This window comes from Mustela lutreola, chromosome 4 (genome assembly GCF_030435805.1).
Source record: "Mustela lutreola isolate mMusLut2 chromosome 4, mMusLut2.pri, whole genome shotgun sequence".
Taxonomy (NCBI): Eukaryota; Metazoa; Chordata; class Mammalia; order Carnivora; family Mustelidae; genus Mustela; species Mustela lutreola.
Window position 1 is genome coordinate 56582869 of NC_081293.1, and position 20373 is coordinate 56603241.

A 20373-nucleotide genomic window follows, 5' to 3' on the forward strand; every position below is an offset into this window, starting at 1 on the left:
GGAGTCGGTTTCTCCTCCCCTTGGCTCCAGCCCAGCCCTATGACTCGCTCTGGCCGACAGAGTGTGGCAGAGGCAAAGCTGAGCCAGTTCCAGCCCAGGCCTCCGAGAGCCTTAAAAGTCCCTCCTCTCCTTCATGGGTCCTGATGCTGCCATGTGGACGAGCCCGGCGGCCCCTGGAGAATGGGACTCACAGCCAAGGCCAAGACTGCACCCTCGCTGAGTGCTGACGGCTGGGCGCGTGAGCAAGGCCTCCGGGCTGACCCAGCGAGTGCAGATGCACAAATGTGTCCAGCAGAGACCCTCTGGGCCTGGCGCAGAGGAGCAGTAAGACATGGTTGCCGTTTGAGGTCACTAGGCTTGAGGGTGGTCTTGAATGCAAGGGTGTAACACAGTTGTAAGTCACTTACCCATGGGAACCTAATTCCCACCACACATCTGACTTCCAGGCCCACCCAAGAAGCCCCTCGAGTCCCCAGAGCGCTCAGCAAAGTCAGCTGTAAGGGCTGGATTCTGTTCTCCCACCTGTCTGGAGCCCCGGACCCATTTGCCCCGCCGCACACCATGTCAGGTGCTAGGAAGGGTGCACGGGGCATCTATCCTTCTGCCAGTGAATATATTTGGGAGAGGACCCACGGCCATCCCAGCGTTGCGGGACCGGCCCAGGCTCACTGCTGGAAGAACACCTTCTGATTCTGAGCGGGACTGTGGTTTGAGAGATGGTGCTTGCCTGGGAGGCCGGATCCAGGGCAGGTCAAGTGCCCTGACTCACACACGGGGCCAGCCAGTGGGAAAAACGGAAAGCAGAGGGTTGCGTTTCTAGTTCCTGCCAAAAATATACGCATCCGCGACTTCCCTGCAGCCCTGCTTGGCCCCTGATGGGAGAAGCAGGAGGGGTGCGTCGGCCGCGGCAGAGGCCCTCACCGGTCCCATCTGGAGTGCTCCGGACAAAGGAGGGCAGCATCTTGACCACCGCCTTGTCGTGCGTCTGCTTCCTCAGGCCCATATCCATCTCCGCCCGCATTCTCTTCTTCACCTCCAGCAGCATGTCCTTGGTGAGGCGGAAGTGGGCCAGGGTCTCCTCGATCTGCCGGTGCTGCTCGGCCAGGCGGTAGGCCACCGCGGTGACCATGGCGGCCCCCTTGCCACTGCCGCTCTCCGAGAGGAGGAAGCGCACATCGGAGTCAGGCACCAAGCGCCGCAGGGTCTTGTGGAACCTCCGGGAATACCTGGGGGCCGGGGGGGAGGAAGCAAGCCACAACCGTTAGACTGAGCCATCGGTCAAGGAGCTCTGGTTCCCCTTTCTTCTTCCACATCTGAATTCCATGTTCTAGACTTGATGTTCTCAGCACCCAAGTCATACATGTGCTTTGGAGAAAAGGTGGCAGATGCAGAGAAGTAAAAAGGAAAAATGGAAGGGCCCACAGTCACACACATTAAGACGCGAGTATCAAATACAGAAAACTCGGGGTCCACAAAGGGTTCTGTCCTCCATCACAAGATGGAGCTGACAACACAGAGGTCCAGAGCCCGGTGTTTGGAAGTCAGACAGATCGGAAGACAAGGACAAGCTCTGCCACCTGTATTAGGTGACCCTGGGCCTGAGACTTAACCTTGGAGTCCATGAGGACTGACAGGATCTGGAGGATAGTGGGTGATGGGAACTAAGTGAGTTCATCAGTTGCTTATTCGATTGGTTACTGGCTCTGCGAATAACCACTCTTGTTTTCTATTTTCACTTGCCCTCTCCTTCCGCCCCCAAGAGTCAAGACATTCTTTATCGGCCAGAAGAGAACTTAAGGACTCAGTGAGACACAGAAGCTCCCCAAAGTTTATGGTCTGTTTTAAGTGTGGAAGGCTGCTTGCCAAAGGAAACAGGGAAACCAGAACCCCAAAATATTAACACTGACCAATGCCAGGGGTAGGATGAAAAAAATCCCTTCTAATCTCTGTCATTTTTTGAACTGTCTCAAGTTTCTATACCAAACACCTGTGGTTTCTGAAAGAGAACACATCTGATCAAAGTCACTGGTTGTACTCGTGACATTGGAGATGAAGAGCTGGGGAGGCGCTGGTGGTGACCGATTGCACAACAGTGTGCACGGGCTTGAGACTACTGAACTGTATACTCAAAACTGGTTATGACAGTAAATTCCATAGTGTATATTTCACCACAATTAAAAAAAATGTTTAAAGTGATGTTGCAAATCCCTTTCTTATCCAAACATTTGCCGAGAAACCACCTATCCCTCAAAAAGATAGCTGGTTTCATTATCAAAATTTTTACAGTTACTGGAGCACCTGGGTGGTTCAGTCTTTAAGCGTCTGCCTTTGGCTCAGGTTATGATCCCAGGATCCTGGGATCGAGCCCTGCATCAAGCTCCTTGCTCTTTGGGGAGCCTGCTTCTCCCTCTCCCTTTGCCTCTGCCCCCTTCTTGTGCTCATTCCTTCTCTTGAATAAATAAATAAAATCTTTTTTAAAAATTACAAATACTTTAAAAATACAGAGAGATAAAATTATAAACCTAACAGATAAGGACATGTAACGAGCTCACGCCCTAGCTGCTCAGTACCAGAACGGTTTCCATTTAAGTCCACATTCGTGTAACTGTGTTTAGAATTGGCTGTGAAGGGCCCACAAGACCACGTCACATGCACCTCGCACACAGAGTGCCAAAACATCTGAGATCTTGTGCAAAACAATCATATCATGGGCAGCTATTGTTAATGGCACACAAAGACTCGGAATTTCATCTTTAGCTTTCGAAAACTGGACCAGCCGTGTTCTCGGTACCACAGAAGGCTTCTGCAGCTAAGGGGTTTGGTATACAAGAAGGCAGCCCCTCATCACCAACAGGGACCAGCTCTCACATGCAAAGGTCTACAAGCTGCCTATTTTCAAAAGGTATCTCTGAGGGCTGGGGGGCCTTCCACAGGAGCTTCCAAAACAAGAATGTGGGCACTGCAACATGACCCAAGCAAGCTACAATGAGGATGAAGGTCTCTGACACAAAATGGATAAGCAAGAGAACTTAAGATACAGACACATTCCACCCAGTGTTCCCGGCAGCACAGATGTCTCTAACATGACGGAAGAAGTGATGGGGAAAGGACAGTACAGATGCAACACCAGGAGAACTGACTGAGGGTTGGGTACTTCTCAAGTGGGCAATTCTGATCTTTCTGCCCAGAACTACAATTGTCTTGTGTGCCAAAAACCTTCACTGGGTGCAAAAGTCTGACCTTTGGAGGAAGTCTTCGGCCCAGATGGGCACTGAGTGCCAATGGTAGCAAAGGGCAGACTCACTGTGGGTGCGTCTTGTAAAGAGACCCGTCGACACCAACCGTGGTCCGCAGCCTGGGTGTGCCCTTGTTATCTCGAAGGCGGTTCAAGATGGCGCCCAGCGTTGCAGCCACCAGGTTGGCGGAGCGAAATGAGACAATGGTACACACGTGCTGGACTGAAATACAGTCGTCGTCAGATGGCTCCACTCCCAGGCGGGTCAGGATTTCTTTGGCGTTGTGGAGGCCTTCCTTATTCCTGTGAGGTTAGAGGCCAATAACCGTGAGTTAAGGATCCCATTGGGGAGCACAAAGCACTGAGGGTCCAGAGTCCTGGGAAGGGGAAATACATTCGCCATGTGTGGGGGAGGGGGGGTGGGGGGGTATGGGATTAAGACTGTCAAATGCCTGAGAAGAACACATGAAGGAGTCTCCTCCATAAGAAATATCAGGTAATAAGAGAAAAAACTGTGCTGGGCTGGGACATGACATGCCAGGGCCATAGAGAAAAGTAGAGGTGAGACGTGGCCACCTTCGCCCGAGAGCTCGGTGCTCCGGAGACACAGGCAAATCTGCTCTTGAGGTCTGTCTGGGAGTCGTCCTGGGATGCGGACACCCCTCTCCTTGAGGTTTTCCAGTCAAATTTGAATTTTCTGCATACCCGTTCTGTGCGTCTTTTGTTAGATTCATTCTGAGGTACTTTAGGATTTTGTTACTATTATAGACGGTATGGTATAGATGGCATATATCAACATATATACATATATGTATGCTCCCTTTTTTTTCACCTTCATGTACCACAGTAATGTCAGATGTTTAGGGAAAACGGAGTCAGCAATACCCAGGAACACTCTGTACCATCTTTGCAATTTTCCTCTAAGTCTACAAATATTTTAAAATAAAAGGCTTATTTAAACACATGCATATTTTAACTATTGCCAATATATAGAAATGCAGTTTGACTTTTGTACCTTATCTCCAGTGAACTCCCTAACCTCTTGTTATTCTATTCACTTGTCAAGGTATTTCTGGTGTCCCACACAGACAATTAACATCCAAATAATGATAATTTTACTTCCTTTTTTTTTTTTTTTAATTCTTATGCCTTTAATTTCTTTCTTTCCTTCCTTCCTTCCTTTTTTTTCTTTCTTTCTTTCCACTGGCTAAGACTTCAGAACAATGCTAAATAAAAATGGGTGACACCATCTTACTGCAGATTTTAAAGAAAATGCTTTGAACGTCTGCCTTGGTGGGACACTCAGGTTCTGTTGAGATACATTTACGGCAGTCTACCTGTCTTCTTGCACTAGTTCAAGTGGGCTTTTGTTTCTTGGTAACCAAAGAGCCAACACCAGAAGAGGCCAAAGGGAAGGCAAGCATTTCCTAACTGTCAATGGCTCTGAAGACCCGCCATGGGCCTCCTGTCCCCTACCTTCCCAGTAGCTAACTGGGGGGCTCGAGCAGAGAGAAGGCCAGAAGCTCGGAACCTGGCGTCCTACTGACAGTCGCTCTGCCTCAAGAGCTCCTGGGGGAGAGTGATCCGAGGGTAAATGCCCGGGGATGTGAGAGAGGAGTAAGTCCACATAAACCCCTTCCAACTTCCACAGCTGCCTCCTCTGACTGCAGCCCACTGACCTGCATATGCCCCCAGGAGCCAGAACTAGGAAGCCACCAGCTTGATGTCTCTGGCACTCAGAAGGGCAGTGGGAACGACAGCCTCATGTGGAGATGAATGGACGTCTCTAGCACCGGACCAGCCCTATCTTTCAGCAGAGCGCCTTGCACGGCTACCTGTCTCCGAACCGGGAACCGAGCCTGGTGGCCCACGGAGGCCAGCCCCAAGACACCAGTCCTTCAGACCTGGAGGCGCCCAACCACATCAGGCTGCCCTGGGATCAAGTTCACCCTCTTCCCTCTCTGGGTTCAGGGCCACAAGTCACAGCTGGGGCAGAGACGCCTGGGTTTCTCATGGTGCGGCAGAAAGAGCGCAGACAGGTGGCTGGCTGGTCTCGGTCCTCCCTATCGGCCCCGTCTCAGCTGCTAACCACATTTATCAAACTTGTGCCAGGGAACACATCGGGCTGTTAAGAGGTGAGAGAATGGGAGGTGGGCAGTGGGAAGGGTGTTTCAGGCACCAGAGAGGCTTGGGAAAGTGGGGCACCTGGGTGGTTCTGTCGGTTAAGTGTCCAACTCTTGATTTCTGCTCAGATCATGATCTCAGGGTGGTGGGATCGAGCCTCAAGTCAGGCTTCACACTGTGCATGGACCCTGCTTGGCTGTGTGGGATTCTCTCTCTCGTTCCCCCCACCCCCGTTCACATACGTGCTCTCGTTTTGTGTCCCCCCACTCAAAAAAAAAAAAGAAAAAAAGGATTTTGGGAAATTATAAGTCAACCAAAATGAACTGTTTTCTTTAATATGGTAATGAATATTACAGATCTCTCAATGGAGAATAAATATGCAGTTATTTCCCAATCCTATTAGCCATAGAACCCTTTCTTCAGGGACCACCCAATTATCTTGAGGTCACCAGGGTTCTCTAAAGCAGAGTCTGGAGAAGGTCCTCACATGTCCCAGGGGGCTTCTAAGCCCAGGGCCCAGGCTCAGTGAACTCCTTGTTCCCCAGTGGAATCTCAGTTTCCTGGCCTCTAATCACCAGCCCTCACATGTGTAGGTGGGCAGGGGTGCGGGGTGGAGTGAAGGGAAAGAGAAAAGCCCGAGGGGCAGCACCTACTTCTCAATGGCTGACACATCACTGGTCCTGAACTTCCCCCTGGTGAGCAGCTCCGGGGTGATCCGCCCTTCAAATAAGAGGCTCTCCTTGGCCATCTTGACCAGGATCAGTCGCACCAGCTCCCCCAAGTACATGCCACTGACCATCTTCTCAAACCTGCAGGAGAAAAGCACGTGGCACCTTTCAGGGCCTCCCTACAAGCGTCCTCCCAGGGCAGCTCATGAGGTGCAGGACAGGCAGGCAGGAGGCAGAAGGGAGAAGGAGGAGGCACTGCCTCATGCTCACGGGCTCACCAGCAGGCAAAATCACACACCTGTGTCACTAAATGACCACGACACAGCAGTGGAGAAGGGGGCATCTCCTCCAGACCCCACACCCATCGCCAGGGCAGGGCACGGGGACAGGCAGGGAAGGCTGCCCGGAGGTTGAGACTGGGGATGACGAGGAGGCCGCCCCAGAAATGCAGAACACGATCCTTTCTTACAAAACACTGCACTGTGCTTTTTAAAGGGCCTTCCTGCCCATCACTCCAGCAGGGAAGTCCCCGAGCCCTGTGACAGAAGGTGGCTGGAAGTATTCTCTCCATTTCCCGGCTCAGAAAGGGTAAATGCCTTCTTGGGGCGGGGGGGGGAAGCTGATGGGGCTGAAACACAGCCACGCCCCACAGAACCTCTGTCGCTGGCCACCCCTCCAGCATCCACGTTCTCCTTCTCTAGCCAAAATGACCATGAATTTGCTTTGGGGAGCCTACTCCTCCCTCACTGACATTACCCTAAATCCCAAGGAGGGCTCTGAGCAGTTCATGGGCAGCCACAGGCCAGTCCCAGAGTATATCCTCTCTCTCTCTTGCCTCCCTGGGAGGTGGCAGGTCTGGAAGCGCAGCAGCCATTTTGAGCCCAAGGCTATAGGAGAGCGGCGACCACAGACCAGGGCTCTGTGCCACCTCCGAGCCAGATTCGGGCCCCATGTGTTGGTGAAGCAGGGGCCAGGAGGGAGCTCCAACCGGGACAGACCACAGCGGCAGGCTGACATCCAGGAGCCTGCCTCTCCCCCGAGGGAGCCTAGCTGGCACCCCCAGAGCTGCCTGTGACACAGCAGAACATGCTGCTCCCCCCTGAGCCAGCCTGGGTGCTGCTGGGACCTGAGCACCTGGCCCCCCTTTACCCCAACATGGGCACAGAGAAACACGGTCCGCATTGTTCCCGCTCCGGACAGGACCAGACACGACCGCCCCAGCCAAGGTTGTGTCGGAGATCCCTGGCAGAACGGCGCCTCTCTGAGGCCCGGCCGTTCCGCCAGCACCCCAAGGACCTGTGGGAACTGCCTCTGTGTAGTCCCGATCAGGAATCTCAAAGCAGGCAGGAGCCAGACTGTCTGGGCTGCATCCTGGCTCTCCACTGACCATGCTCTCTACTCCCTGCTTTCCTCACCTGGATACTGGGGAGAGGGGAGGGCCCGCTGATGAGGTCACCGTGCAGGGCTCATGGGGGGGAGGTGCTACCGTGTCTGCATCAGGAATGTCTCACGCTTTTCTAAGCACATCACGTGTACTAACTTACTCCATGCTCAGTACAGTCCCATGAGGTGGACAATGTCACTATCTCCATTTCACAGATGAGGAAACTGAGGCCCAGAGAGGTCATATCATTTGCCCAGTCACAGAGCCAAGGGGTAGCAAATCCATACTTGGAACCCAGTTAAGCACCAGAGGCTAGGCTCTCAGCACCATGCTGTCGTGCCCCTCTTGTGGACAATGCCATCAAATGTGAGCTATCACTGTTAACAGCTCACTTCCTCCCTAGGCAGCTGGCCCCCTTCGGGCGATGTGACAACAGAAAAGCTTCTTCCCCTTAGCAAGAGCTAAGATCAGTCTCCTGGCACCTTCTATCCATTGCTTCTCACTGTGCCCTCCAGAGGCATGCAAAATGATCTCCCTTTCCCATAGGACGTCTTTTATGTACACAGATCCTTTGAAGCCGTCAGAGCAGCAGGATGAGGAAAAGGCACCTCTGATGGGCCTCACTCGGCCCACTGGAGGCACACGGACACAACAGGCTCCTTTCCCACCGGGACCCAGCAAGTGGCGACCTGCCTGGTGGGAGTCAGAGGCTGATGACCACAGGCTGGCAGGCAACACTGTGGTGCTGTGGCCTTCCTGCCCGCTGGCATACCCAGGCAGGGCTGAGACCCAACGGGGCCTGGGGACAGGCTGGGAGGGGCAGAATGGGGGTCATGGTCAGACAAGGGGAGCCAGGACTTGACGGCCAATCAAGAGCTCCCCTGGCAGCCAGGGTGTGCTGGGACAGGCAGCCCAGGGACGGAGAGGTAGAACAGGTCTGAGGCCATGCTAAGCGGGACCAGCAGTGTGCAGAGGTCTGCAGAGTGGGCAGAGCGATGGTAAGCATGGGTGTCTGGGGATGGACTTTGCCACCATTCAGACGGAAGAACTCTCCAGGTCGAAGCGTCCTGCTCATTGCTGGTGCTGTTTTGTGAGGCAAGTGTCTCCTTGCCTTTTGAAGGATGCAGTAAGGAATCACACCAGGCAATGGCATTCAAAAGTCCAGACACGACACAGAAAAAGAAGATCAAGAAGCCCAAGGAGACAGGAGGGGAGGAGAAAGAGAATTAAAAATGAAAGAAGATGGAACTCAAATCCAGAGTAGGAGATAGGTATGTGACCAGAATCTCAAAGGCCTAGAATACAAGGACAGCAGGGAGGGAGCTGGGTGTCTGACCCCTTTTAGAGAGACACCGCCTAACTCCGGGGCCTGGCTGGGGCTGCTGACTACTCCGAGCCGTCCCCTGCTGTCCTGAAAGCAGCAGGTCACCAAGGAAGGCAGGACCCACAGAGCTACCATGCCGATGCCCTTCCCGGCAACCGTACATTGTCAGGGTAAACGTCAGACAAAATGAATGAGTGGGTGTGTAGGGGTCCAGAGCCCATCTGGGGGTTGGCCTTTGTGCATATCCCACATGCCTACATTTTCAACCCTGGCTACACACTGTAATCACTTGGGGAACTCTCCGGCTCCTGAGGACAGCCCCAGCCCAGGCGCAGTGAGAGTCAGAACTAGGAGGGAGGTAGGTAGGGTGAGGGCTGCCCGGGCAGCAGTATGTTCTTAAAAGGCCTTTATGTAACTCTGATATGCAATCAGGGATGAAAAATCACTCCTCCAGACCCTTCCTGATAAACGTTTGTCTGAAAATGAGAAGAGCTGACTCTTAGACATTCTAGAAGCTCACTCTAAAAACTCAAATTTTCAAATGGGGCAGAAAACCCTAAGCCCAAACCAGATCAAAGCTCAACCAGGACTCCTGGGGCAGCTTGTCCTATCCCAGGGCCTTAATTTTCCCACCAGTCAAATGGAGCTAACACCCCTCCCTGACAAGAAGGACAAGATGGCTCTGAAGAACTCGGCATCGCAAAGACGACAACACAGGGAATCCCCAAAAACTTAGACAAGGAACCTAAGAAAAGAGCAGAAATTTTTTTGGCAAAAAACTCTCTGACCAGTAGCCTATTTCCAGGAATACATGATGTAACTCAAGGCGTTGTCCCTTCTTCAGCTTTTTCTTAACAAGAGCTGACCTTTGGGGCTCGGTTCACAGGGAAACATACATACACCCTTCACTCTTACACCCATTCACTGTTTATTGACCCACCCATCTGCTAGCCATCTAGCCACGCCCCTCCACCCTCCATCCATCCGTTCAACCATCCACCCATCTCCCCCCACCCCCATCCTTCATCTGTCCATCCCCATCCCCCCTCCGTATCCACTATCCATCCACGCATCCATCCAGCCATCATTCCAAAAATGCTTATTGTAAGGCAACTGTGAGCCCAGTTCACCATTCAGCCAAGGGCTATAGTTCAGCCCCTTAGAAAAATTCAGAAATAATTCAAAACGGATGGCAGCGAAATCCAGGTTTCCACCCAAGCCACAGGGGATCCCCCCACTGGAGCCAGGACAGATGGGCCTGGGTCATATCTGTCAGTTATCCCAGGTAACTGCCCTGCTCCACTGAGAAGGCAGCAGTCCCCTGCCCTTCTGATTAAGGGCATGACGGACACTACAGCTACATAATGTCTTATCTGAAACCCCTGGGGTCACGTATGCTTGCAAATGTAACACGCTGCATATGTACATATTACAGAATATCCCCCAGAGGTCCCTGAGACAGCAGGGCCATCGAGTAAAGCCGCAGCTCTCCCGTGAACGGATGAGTAGATGAACAGATTGGGGGAAAAAACACCTTTGGCTATCAGAGCTTTAACACTGGCATCCTTTATCCCAAGCTGGTACCCCAGTCTCTGGATACAAAGTAGATGTTCAAACTGGGTCTAAGAACTTGGCATTCTCTAACAAACCCAGGTTACTTGCCACCGCCATTCCCGGTGGAGGGCGGCTGGCCATTTACATGATGCCATTAGCTCGGGTGGAAAGCCCCCTCATCCAGCCCGAGGTGCGGAGATTTTGGGGGGATGGGCTTCAAAAATGACAAACGAACTCCCATGTCTCTCTGGCACGGGATAAGGACCCATAGCCAAGAGAGTCAGCACGTTGACAGCACCTGATCCCAGGGCGAGGCAGCTGGCAGGGCCGGCAGAGAGAGCCAGCAGCCCACCGGCATCACAGAGAAATAGGAGCACGCACTGCAGGAACCAAATAGCTCAAATCAACAAATGCCCACACCGCCTTGAATAACATCACTCACACCTCTGCAGCCGGGAGCTCTCCGAGGCCAAAAAGAACCGGCCCAGTATGTCTGATGTTTGTTACCAACACTGACCCGTCTGCCCATACGTAACATGGGGGAAGTTTCTCCATGCTCTGGGCTCCCTAAGCTCTGTATGACTCCAAAGGTTAGCCCCCACTCCTCTGCAGGACAGATGTTCAAACGTGGGACACGCCTCCCCAACTAGCTCTAAGTACGGGACAGAAAGGGGGTCCTCAGTACCCTTGGAACCCAGCGCAAGGCGCTCAAGACGCTCACTCCCCTGGTCGGCAGCTGCCCTGCCTGCCACGGGGCCTCACCTCCCCCGGGGCAGCAGTGCGAGTGACTCCAGGGTGCACGAGGGTTTTGAAACCCTAGTTCTACACTTCTGTGCTCTTCATCTTCAGAACTTTTTACCAGGACACAATTACAGCGTAATTCAACAAAGAGAAAATCATTCAAAACATGCTTTTTAAAGCTGCAGCTGCTACAACCGTGTAGCTAGCCAAAGGAATGAAAGATTGTGCAGATTTGATGGGCTTCAGCTTTGTGATCACCTGCCTTTCCGCCCCCCTCATCTCAGCTCCTAACTCTGGCTAAGTATCCCCAAGGTCACGCACACAACGGGGCAGAAAAGGTGGGACTCACAGCTGCTTCCCGGGGTTGAGAGAGCCACGGTCGATCTCCCGGTCGAACTCGGTACGGATGTCCTCCAGAGACCCGTCGTCCCCAAAGGCTCCCCACTCCGTGTTGATGCACATCCTCCCCTCGTCGCCTTCGACCAGGTCGATGTGCCTCAGTTCCTCCATGTAGCAGGCATTGGTGCCAGTGCCTTGGAGAGAAAGAGGAACCAGCTCAGGAGCTGCGAGAGCGGGCTGCCTGTGCCTTCTGGAAACCCCGGCTGAGGGAGGGCATGAGGAAAGGGGTGACGTTACCGATGATGAGGCCAACTTCACACTGCTGGTCATCATAGCCACAGGTCATCATGGTCCCTACTGTATCATTCACCACGGCCACAATGTTGGCGTCGTAGTCCTGGGGACACAGAATGGGGCTGTCTCTGTCCACTCTCACATGGGAGCAGAGATCACCTATGTCCAAGAGGGCACGGCCAGTGAGCCCCCGTGTTCGGAGCCAGCACTGCTCCTGCAGTGGGGTGTACCACTGCTCCTGACTGCTGGCCCCCAGACCAACCGAATGAGAGTGCAGTGGTTCCAGCACAGAAACCGCACGGTCACCTTCATTACCCGGATTAAGACTCTCTTCCGAGCAGAGGCATAGCCCTCCGCAAACCACGCACTACAGCCCCGTGCTGACGGCCCTTGTTCCAGCCACGCAGGTGACCCCCGCATGTGTCAGCTGCCTCCGCACAGCCCAGCACCCCAGTCAGGAGGAGGCAGCTCCCACCCCTCATGGGGTTCAGGAACTCCATGCAGCGCTTCTGGGAACCCCACTTTGAACCACCCTGACCTTCCGGGCTGTGGACTCTCCCTGTTCATCTGCCTTCAGGACACCTAGCATGATGCCTCCGGCCATGCCCAACTGCCCCCAGGAAGGGCCTGGTCTGTTCCAGACCCCAGCCTCCTCCCCACACCGCCCCACCTCCACACAGCCGGGACAGGTGGCCCAGAGAAGAGTTACCCCGCGCTTCTTGATGGCTTTGTTAAGCAGCTTCACCACATCCATTCCCTCCACGCCGCTCGCTTTAAATTTCTTTGTCCAGGTGATCAGGATGCCCTGCGAAGGAGAGCCGGTGGGGGTTGGATGAGGGCTGGGAGTCCTGCAGAAGCCCCAGGTCCCTGAGGAGGCCGCTCAAGGGCCGTGAGAAAGCAGAGGCCCAGAGAGGACAGGCGACTCCCTCCAGATCACAGCGGGTAACCACAGAGCCAGACTCCGTCCCGTCTCCTGTCCACCCACTGGCAGGACGGATCTCTCTGGGGGATGCCATGGAAAGAAACCGTGCGGCTCAGGCTAGAATCCAGCGTGCAAATCTGCCTGGATGTCGATTACACAGCCAGACTTCAAGTAAAAAGAGAACAAGAGAAATCCTGTTACTACCTGATCCCCCTCCATGCTGGCAAGCCAGAGCCCAGCTCCCAGAGCCCGGAGGGAAGACAGGCAGAGCCAAATGGGGAAGAGAAACAAAATGTCAGGAGAATTCTTGGCTACTGAACTTCTAGAGCCAGGTGCTAGAGACATAAGGATAATACCCAGCGCATATGACTTGTGCCTCTTCCCTAACTTTGGAATTTAACCCCCATTTGTAAGCAGCAACTCCACTAATGGGTCCAATAGGCCCCATCTCTGTTTGTGTATTAATGGAGACTTATCAACAAGACTAGACAGCCAATGGTCACTCACTTGAGAATCGGGAAGGGTAGGAATTTTAGTCTTTGCTTTACATCTTTATATTATCTATATAAATAGCATTATATAATTGCTTTTGTATTTTTTTTAAATCAAAGAGTCGAAAAAAATAAATGTTATACTTAACTATTTTTTCTCTGAATGGAGAAATATGCCCACATGTGCGGCAGGGTAGGAAAGAGCTGTGGTTCGGGCCCCGTGGGCCTCTGAGGTGCCACAGGGGTGGGTGCTTGTCCACACGCAGCCCGCCCCCGCTCACAGTGAAAGCCACACAGAACGGGGCGGTGCTTAGGAGATGTGGTTCTCTGTGGCTCTTTGTTCAGCAGCAGCCTGCTCCTAAGCCAGGCATTCCAGAAACCCCTAGACCCTGTCTTCTTCCCCTCAACCCCAACCTGCAAAAGCCTCAGAGAGTATGTTGTGGAAAGAATATGGAGTTGCAAGTCAGGAGACCAGTCCCATTCTCACACCTCTGCCCACATCCTTGTGGGCAGCTCCCTGGATTCCTCTGAGGATCACTTTGCTCATCTGGGGAATAAGGCAGCTGGTTTAGATCTGGAGAATCCAGAAGGTTCCAGGCAGCCCTGAAGAGTGTGCATAGCATCCTCCCCGCCCATGGGTAATTAGTCTCACCGGCTTCCCAGCAGGCAGTGCAGCCCAGCCTAGGAAGCCCTCCTCGGATGGGGGTCAAGGCCTGGGAGGGGGGGCCCCTCTCACCTCTCTGCTCACAAAGCCCCTCTAACAGACACATCTTCCCTGCCCTGGGGGGCTCTCCTGCCTCTGAGGATATTCTCTCCCCCTTCTGCAATGCCTTCCTCCCCAGAAGATGGCAGCTTCTGTGGGGCGGGCCCCATCTGCTCCCTGTCCTCTCCCAGGGCCTAGCCCGGCCATCCGGGGATGGCACGTAGGCAGTGTCCCTGACGACGGAGCTAGGTCGAGCAGTCTCTGCCCCCCTTTTCCCAGGGGGATGTGATTGTCACGTCTCTGCTCTTAGAGGCCAAGGAAAACTTAGTACCAAGAACAGGCCTTGAGAAAGGTTCAAGAAGATACTATGGAGGCCAAAGTGATCCAAACACCTTGGAGGTGTTACAAGCCAGACACCAGAGAGTCTGGATAGGCCAAAGCAGTCCTAATGGGGACGGGGACAGCAGTGTCCCAGAGGTCTTCAATGGGGGGAGGGGGAAGGAACGGGTGACAGGAATGTCTGGGATTCTGGCCCTAGGTCTGCCATTAATAAGCCCTGTGACCTTGGGAGGTCTGGTTTTCCAACTGGGCACTGATTGGTTTGCCCTACTAAGCCCTCAAGCCCCCTCCTGCTCCAACATGATGTGATGATACAAAGGGCACAGACAGAAGGGCTCCGAGGGCATGAAGCAGTGGCCAAGACAGGACGCTTACCCTACCAATAAAGACACACAGGGGAGCTGCCCAGAAGCGTGGAGGGGGCCATATGCACCAACACTACTCTCCTGCAGGGAAGCAGACTGGTTAGGAGCACCGGCCCGGGAGCCAAACCGCCCAGAGTGAGTCTGGGCTCTGCTGCTTCCCAGATGGGTGATCCTGGGCAGGTTCCTGACCCCTGCCAGCCTCAGTGTCCTCATCTGTAAACTGGGCGTGTTTGAAGATACCATGTTCACTGTGGGGTGCACGTTCGAACAGAGACCCTGGTACCTGACGGCCCCTCGGTAACATGAACTCTCAGGGTCCCTATTATGAGAAGCTTGTTCACAGGTCGCTGTGTGTGTTTTCTGTCTCTCATGTCGCATCTACTCATTCTGTCTCCGTGCGTGCCATCCGAGGCACAGTGGTGCCCTGGGGTTTGTCTGAGTCCCTCCCTGCTGAGCAGGTGAATGAATCAACAATGACCCACAACACCATGGGCACGAGGACCCAGACAGAGGTCACAAAGGGCTTCTCCGGGGTGGAGCTGCTCATGTGCAAAGCTTTGGACATGAGCTGCTCGGGTGCAGCCCGGGCACCTGAGACATGGGGTCCTGACCAGACTCCCCATTCCCGGGACAGCCTCCAGGTAAACTCCACATTGCACAACCCTGACAAAAGGTTTGCCCGCCTCTCACCACTTCCACCAAACCTACTGTCTTTTCTTTCACTTGCTTGGATTTTATAAATGTCCACACCTACCCCGTCTCCAGAAATATGGAAATCCCTAAGTAATTGAAAGACAAACACAGTAACACGATCTCACGTTAATTCCTACAAATGTTTCTTGAGAAATACAAGATAGGCGGGCCATCTGTCCAGGAGAGCAAAAGGGGAGAAAGAGTTGGGAACGGGGGCTCATTGACTTTCCCACTCTGGGGCTCCTCCGGGGCCCGCCAAGCCCAGAGTGTGCTTACCTCGTCTATTCTGGACTGCCGACAAGGGAAGGAAAATGTGAATCCCACAGGTAATTTCTTGTCCTTGATTTTTTTTTTCTCCATGAAGTCTCCCAGGCACTCAGCCACATGATCAAAAAGCTGGAGGAAGCACAAGAGAGCTGTAAGGAGGGAGAGAGGGGAGCCCACATTTGGGGGAAAAATGTAAACACTTCCCTCTGCACACACAGAAAAGAGCGCGGCCATAACGGCTGCCCATTCCCGCGGCGCCCTGCAGCATCCCTACAGCACCCCGCAGCCCTACCGGGAAAGCCAGGCTGGGTGTGAATGCTAGAGAGAGTCCCTTAAAGAGAGACTTCCCTGCAAGACGGCACAGCGCAGGAAGCCATTCAACCCTTCAATTAGAACTAGCCACTGGGTGCTGAGGAAATTTTAAAGTACTAGAAAATCCCCCCAGCCCTCCATAACAGCGGAGCAGAGGGTCTCTATCAGCCCAGGGGTGGCGAGGTGTCTGGTCCCTTCTCTGGATCTGGATCTTTATCTATATCTACCTCGGTCTGTGCAAATTCCAAAAATTCTATGGGCCATTCCAGAGCCTCTAGCCCACTGGCATGATTTCACAATCTTCAGACTGTCTTATTTTTACTTTTTACTGAAGTCGGATACACACGCACAGAAAAGTGCACACAGCCAAAGCACAGCGTTCACTGGCTTCTCCCCAGCCCACCTGCCTGTGTTGCCAGCACCCATGACGAGAAACCCAGCTCTGCCAATGCCCAGACTCCTCCCTCACACCCCCAGTGGTAACTGCCACCGCCTAACCCCACAGGGGCTCTCAGCGGTCACTGTGAGGTCTAGCGCTCTGGATTCGCTCTGCCAACTGTCTACTACGCATAAATGCAAGGAGGGTGCGCTCTTCGGTGTCCGCCTTCTCTCCCTCCACATTATGTGTGGGAGAAACATCCACACTGTCGTGTGCCTGTAAACTAGTCATTCTTGTTGCATTCAGTGGATTTCAATTTAAATTCACCTTCTCCGTGGCCCATTGCCTGGGAAGGCTCACCACCTCTAAGGCAACCTTTTTGGATCTCTCTTAATACTTCCCCTCATCTCTAAAATGTATCCAGAATTGAATATAATGTTTCATATGTGTTCTGAACACAGGAGAGCTTAGTTCAACTAAGACTTTCCCTTTTCCTTGGCTCTATACCTCTATTAATGTAATCAAAGCATATATATGCTCTTTTGGCAACCAAGCCAGTTTAGGTAACCCTGTCTTTTTCACATGGCTGTCGTAACACTAGACCTCCTTTATGTATGGGACTGACAAAGTCACGGAGCTTCCAGAAGGCCAGAAGAAGGCAGTGTTGGCAGGGCCAACCACATGGTCACAGGAAGCAATCCCAGCCCATGTTCCCAGACAAGGCTCTCTTCCCGGAAAGCTTTCCTTGCAGGGATATCCTCAAGAGGGGGCCGGAAGTCATCGTTCCTATCCCCAACTTTCCTCAGAAGTTTCTGACCCAGCTCTACAGTCTGAATTTCCTGTGGGGGTAATGGAAAACCCGCCAATTTTGATTTAAGAGCCTCTGTCCCTGAATCACCATTACTCAGACTGTGGCTGCAGCCGGTGACTCTGAATGAAGAGACACATGACCACCTTCCCTGGAGGAGCCCGGCTAAGCCTCCAGCAACCTACATTTCTAAGTCACATAAAGCCATTACTAAGTCCGTCAGCGAGCCCCAGGTCATCTGCTCTCACAAGCCCCATGCCCTGCTGTGACCCTCCCAAGAGATGGCCCCCAGGGCAGGAGGAGGGTGGAAGGAAGGCCCAGGCAGGAAGAAACAGGGAGACGGCAGGCTGCAGAAACGGATTCCCAAGGATGAGGTGCTGTAGCGCTTCCAGATCCAAGCCAAACACAGCTACCCCGCAGCGCTCTGTTAAGAAGGAAATGCCCACAGCCGGGAGCTCCCAGCCTGCTCAAAGAGACCGGAAGCCACCACCACACTAACCTAAGCCTGTGACCCGACCAGGGAGGGAAGCTAGTCTGCCTCGCTGGGCTCAAACTTCTTATGTCTAAAAAGCACGATTTTTTTCTTTCCAAACAATGCAATCATTATTTTAAAAAACCCCAGAGAGTCAGTTTCTCCCCATTGAAAAGGGTAAAAATGATGAAAACAAAAATTTAAATATTATTCAAAATTTCCCAAACTAAATAAGTGATTTAGATTATTAAAGCTGAAAGATGAACTGAACTTTTTGGGATAGTGTGTGTGTGTGTGTGTGTGTGTGTGTGTGTGTGTGTATGTGTGTAAAGAGGGGGGAAGATAAAGCAAATAGTTAACGGTTGGGGAATGTGGATGAGGGTATATATTGGAGGCTCCTGGTGCTTATCTTAAAACTTCTCCATAAGTTTAATATCATTCCAAGTAAAAGGTTTAAAAATCTATTTAAAATTCCTGTATGTTTCAGAAGATGAGACCACCACCCCGTGAATTCAGGGCTGTTCAGTCTGAGACTCTGCTGCTTCACAGGCACGTGGGGCCCTTGGCCTCCTGCCGGGATTCTACAGGTCTGTCAGAAAAATGGCCTCTGATACTTGTGTCTAACCTCAAACCAAACTTCTGAAGCAGAGTTTCCTGTCTCATCCCTACTTTCAACTGCCCACCCTATTCCTCAGCCCCTGGACTCTCCTCCACAGCCCTCACATTTCCTCGCCAACCAAAAGGTTTAAAGACAAAAAGACCAGACCCAGGCTCAGAGTGGTCCACGTTGCTGAAACCCTACCAACCGGGCCCAGACTACGTGGGTGCAACTCCCAGCTCCACCACTTCTGAGCCGTGTGACCCAGCAGGCGGGTGCTTAACATCTGCGCCTCTGTTTTCTCATCTGTAAAATGGGACGGGCGGCGAGCGGAGGGCGCACACAGAGCTCCGTGAAGTACTGCGATAATAACACAGCATCGTTCCCCTTATCGCCATCCTCATCACCTTCTCTTTGCAGACTGCTTGGAAGGGGACGGGGCAGAAGCAGACAGCAGGAAACAGTGACCCTGGAGCTGAGAAGATGGGAGACAGAGGCTGGGACAGAGGACGTCATGGGGGGCGCAGGAAGTAGTCGTCACTGTGGAAGTGAATATACAGCCAGGTGGGCCCCTGTTGGGGGCACCCCCTTAATTTACAGACCCTGCTCCTAAAAGGTGAAGCCCAAGTATACAGGACCATCTCAGCACAGGGGACAGTCCTGAGGGCAAAGGCAGCAAGGTGGCTCAACCCAAGGCCAGTTGGAACAGACAGTGACAGGTCAGTACTCGCTGCCAGGTAGGAAGAGCAGGCTGCCACCTGGAGGCTGCTGGTCCCGTGCAAGGACAAGGCAGCAGTCGCCAGGCTGGACTGGGAGATCCAGCAGCTGGCAGGCCTCGCGCACCATCGGACAGATGGGCCGGTTTCTGCAGCCCAGCAGTGCGGGGATAAGCAGGGGAACCTCCAGGCAGAGCCATCCAGTGAGTGACACACTCATCTGTGCTGGAGACAGTGTCCTCTTCAATGCTGCCTGCAACCCAGTCGGATAAGCTCTGAACCCAAGCCCCCAGGAGCACGTGAAAGGCTAGGATTAGCCCTTTTCTCTCAGAACAGAAAAAAAATAAATAAATAAAAATAAAAACCAACCAACCAACAAACAAAAACCACGGAACCGGCAGAGCGCTGGCTCCGGACCCACCCACATTAACTTAGAAACAAAGTAGAGCCAAGAGGAGAAGGCTCCTGGGTCTCATCTCAAAGTCCAGCTTAGAACAAATGAGTTTTCTGGAGAACTTAGTCATGAACCTTTACGGGAACACACCCTTCCTAAAGCAAACAGTTGGCGAGCTCTGAATACATATCCGGGGCAGCAGCCATGACTCGGGGGGCAGCAGCCATGACAGGAGGCGAGCTCCAGACCAGAGGGGCCGGAGCAGCTATGGGAGGGCGGGAGGAGCAAACCCCACGCGTGGCGGGCAAACAGCACACAGGCAAACTGGAAGCCATGATCTGGAAGCAAGGGCCCCACCGCTCATCACAGCCAGAGAGATGGGGAAGGGCAACATGCCCTTCCGATGGTGCCGGCAGCCCCTTGGCCAGCTCTGGAAGACAGCCCTCCCAGGGGTGCCCCACCAAGGGGACGGGCCTCAGGCATCAGATGTGAGGAAAGGAGGTGGTGCCTTTCTGAACCAAGGACTCACAGGAGGCTATACAATCCGGTAGCCAGGAGCCCTTGACCAGCCCTGGGGCCACGAGCTCACATTGCTGTGGCCCCACAAGGTGACATGAGGCCTGGGCCCCAAATGAGGTGGATGAGGAGGCCAATGACCTAAAGAGCTGCTTTCACTCAGGCGCTCTGCGAAACCTGCCCCAGGGGGCCAACCCCAGGATCCTTAGGAAATGAATGCATTTACCCACAGAGCTGCCGGGCACCCTCTTCCCGGCACTCCCCTCCCACCTGCCAATTTTCCCAGATGGTGGGCTCTCTTTCAGTGGTCACACCTTTCCACCCAGCAGCCCCTCTCCGCGGGAATCTATGAGGGACTCCTTCCAGGGGCTCAGACACCAGAGCTTGGGGGGGCGGGTTCCCGGAGGCAGGAGCCCATTGGGGCCAATCAGAAGGGAGCAGGGACCCACCTGGCTTCCGCTGCCGTGCACGATGTTCTCCGGGGTGTCATAAATCTCGGACTCCATGTGAACATTCTGGTTTTGCTCATGATTCACTTGCACCCTCAGAATTCGAAAGGAAGACCCGCCAAGATCCAGGGCGATGAAATCTCCCTTTTCTGTTTAGGGAGACAACAGGGATCACATCAAGGTCACATGTGACGGGAAGGCCCCACACACTGCCCGCCTCTTGACAGGGCCCAGCTGGCCTGCTTCTCTCATGCAAACCTCACCCAACCACTGCCTACCCGGAAAA

At 53.4% G+C, this 20373-nt stretch overlaps 1 protein-coding gene across 3 annotated transcripts in view; it reads right to left on the bottom strand.

The window, feature by feature from the left end:
* HK1 (hexokinase 1) overlaps positions 1–20373 on the bottom strand; it is a 112595-nt gene that overhangs the window by 12203 nt on the left and 80019 nt on the right. For all 3 annotated transcript variants that reach the window (XM_059170062.1, XM_059170059.1, XM_059170060.1), the window contains 8 exons: positions 20088–20236; positions 15453–15572; positions 12373–12468; positions 11667–11766; positions 11380–11563; positions 6013–6168; positions 3305–3538; positions 922–1226 (listed from right to left, as the gene is read on the bottom strand). In XM_059170062.1, coding sequence (XP_059026045.1) covers positions 922–1226; positions 3305–3538; positions 6013–6168; positions 11380–11563; positions 11667–11766; positions 12373–12468; positions 15453–15572; positions 20088–20236 — 1344 coding nt within the window. The remainder of the gene's footprint in view (positions 1–921; positions 1227–3304; positions 3539–6012; positions 6169–11379; positions 11564–11666; positions 11767–12372; positions 12469–15452; positions 15573–20087; positions 20237–20373) is intronic.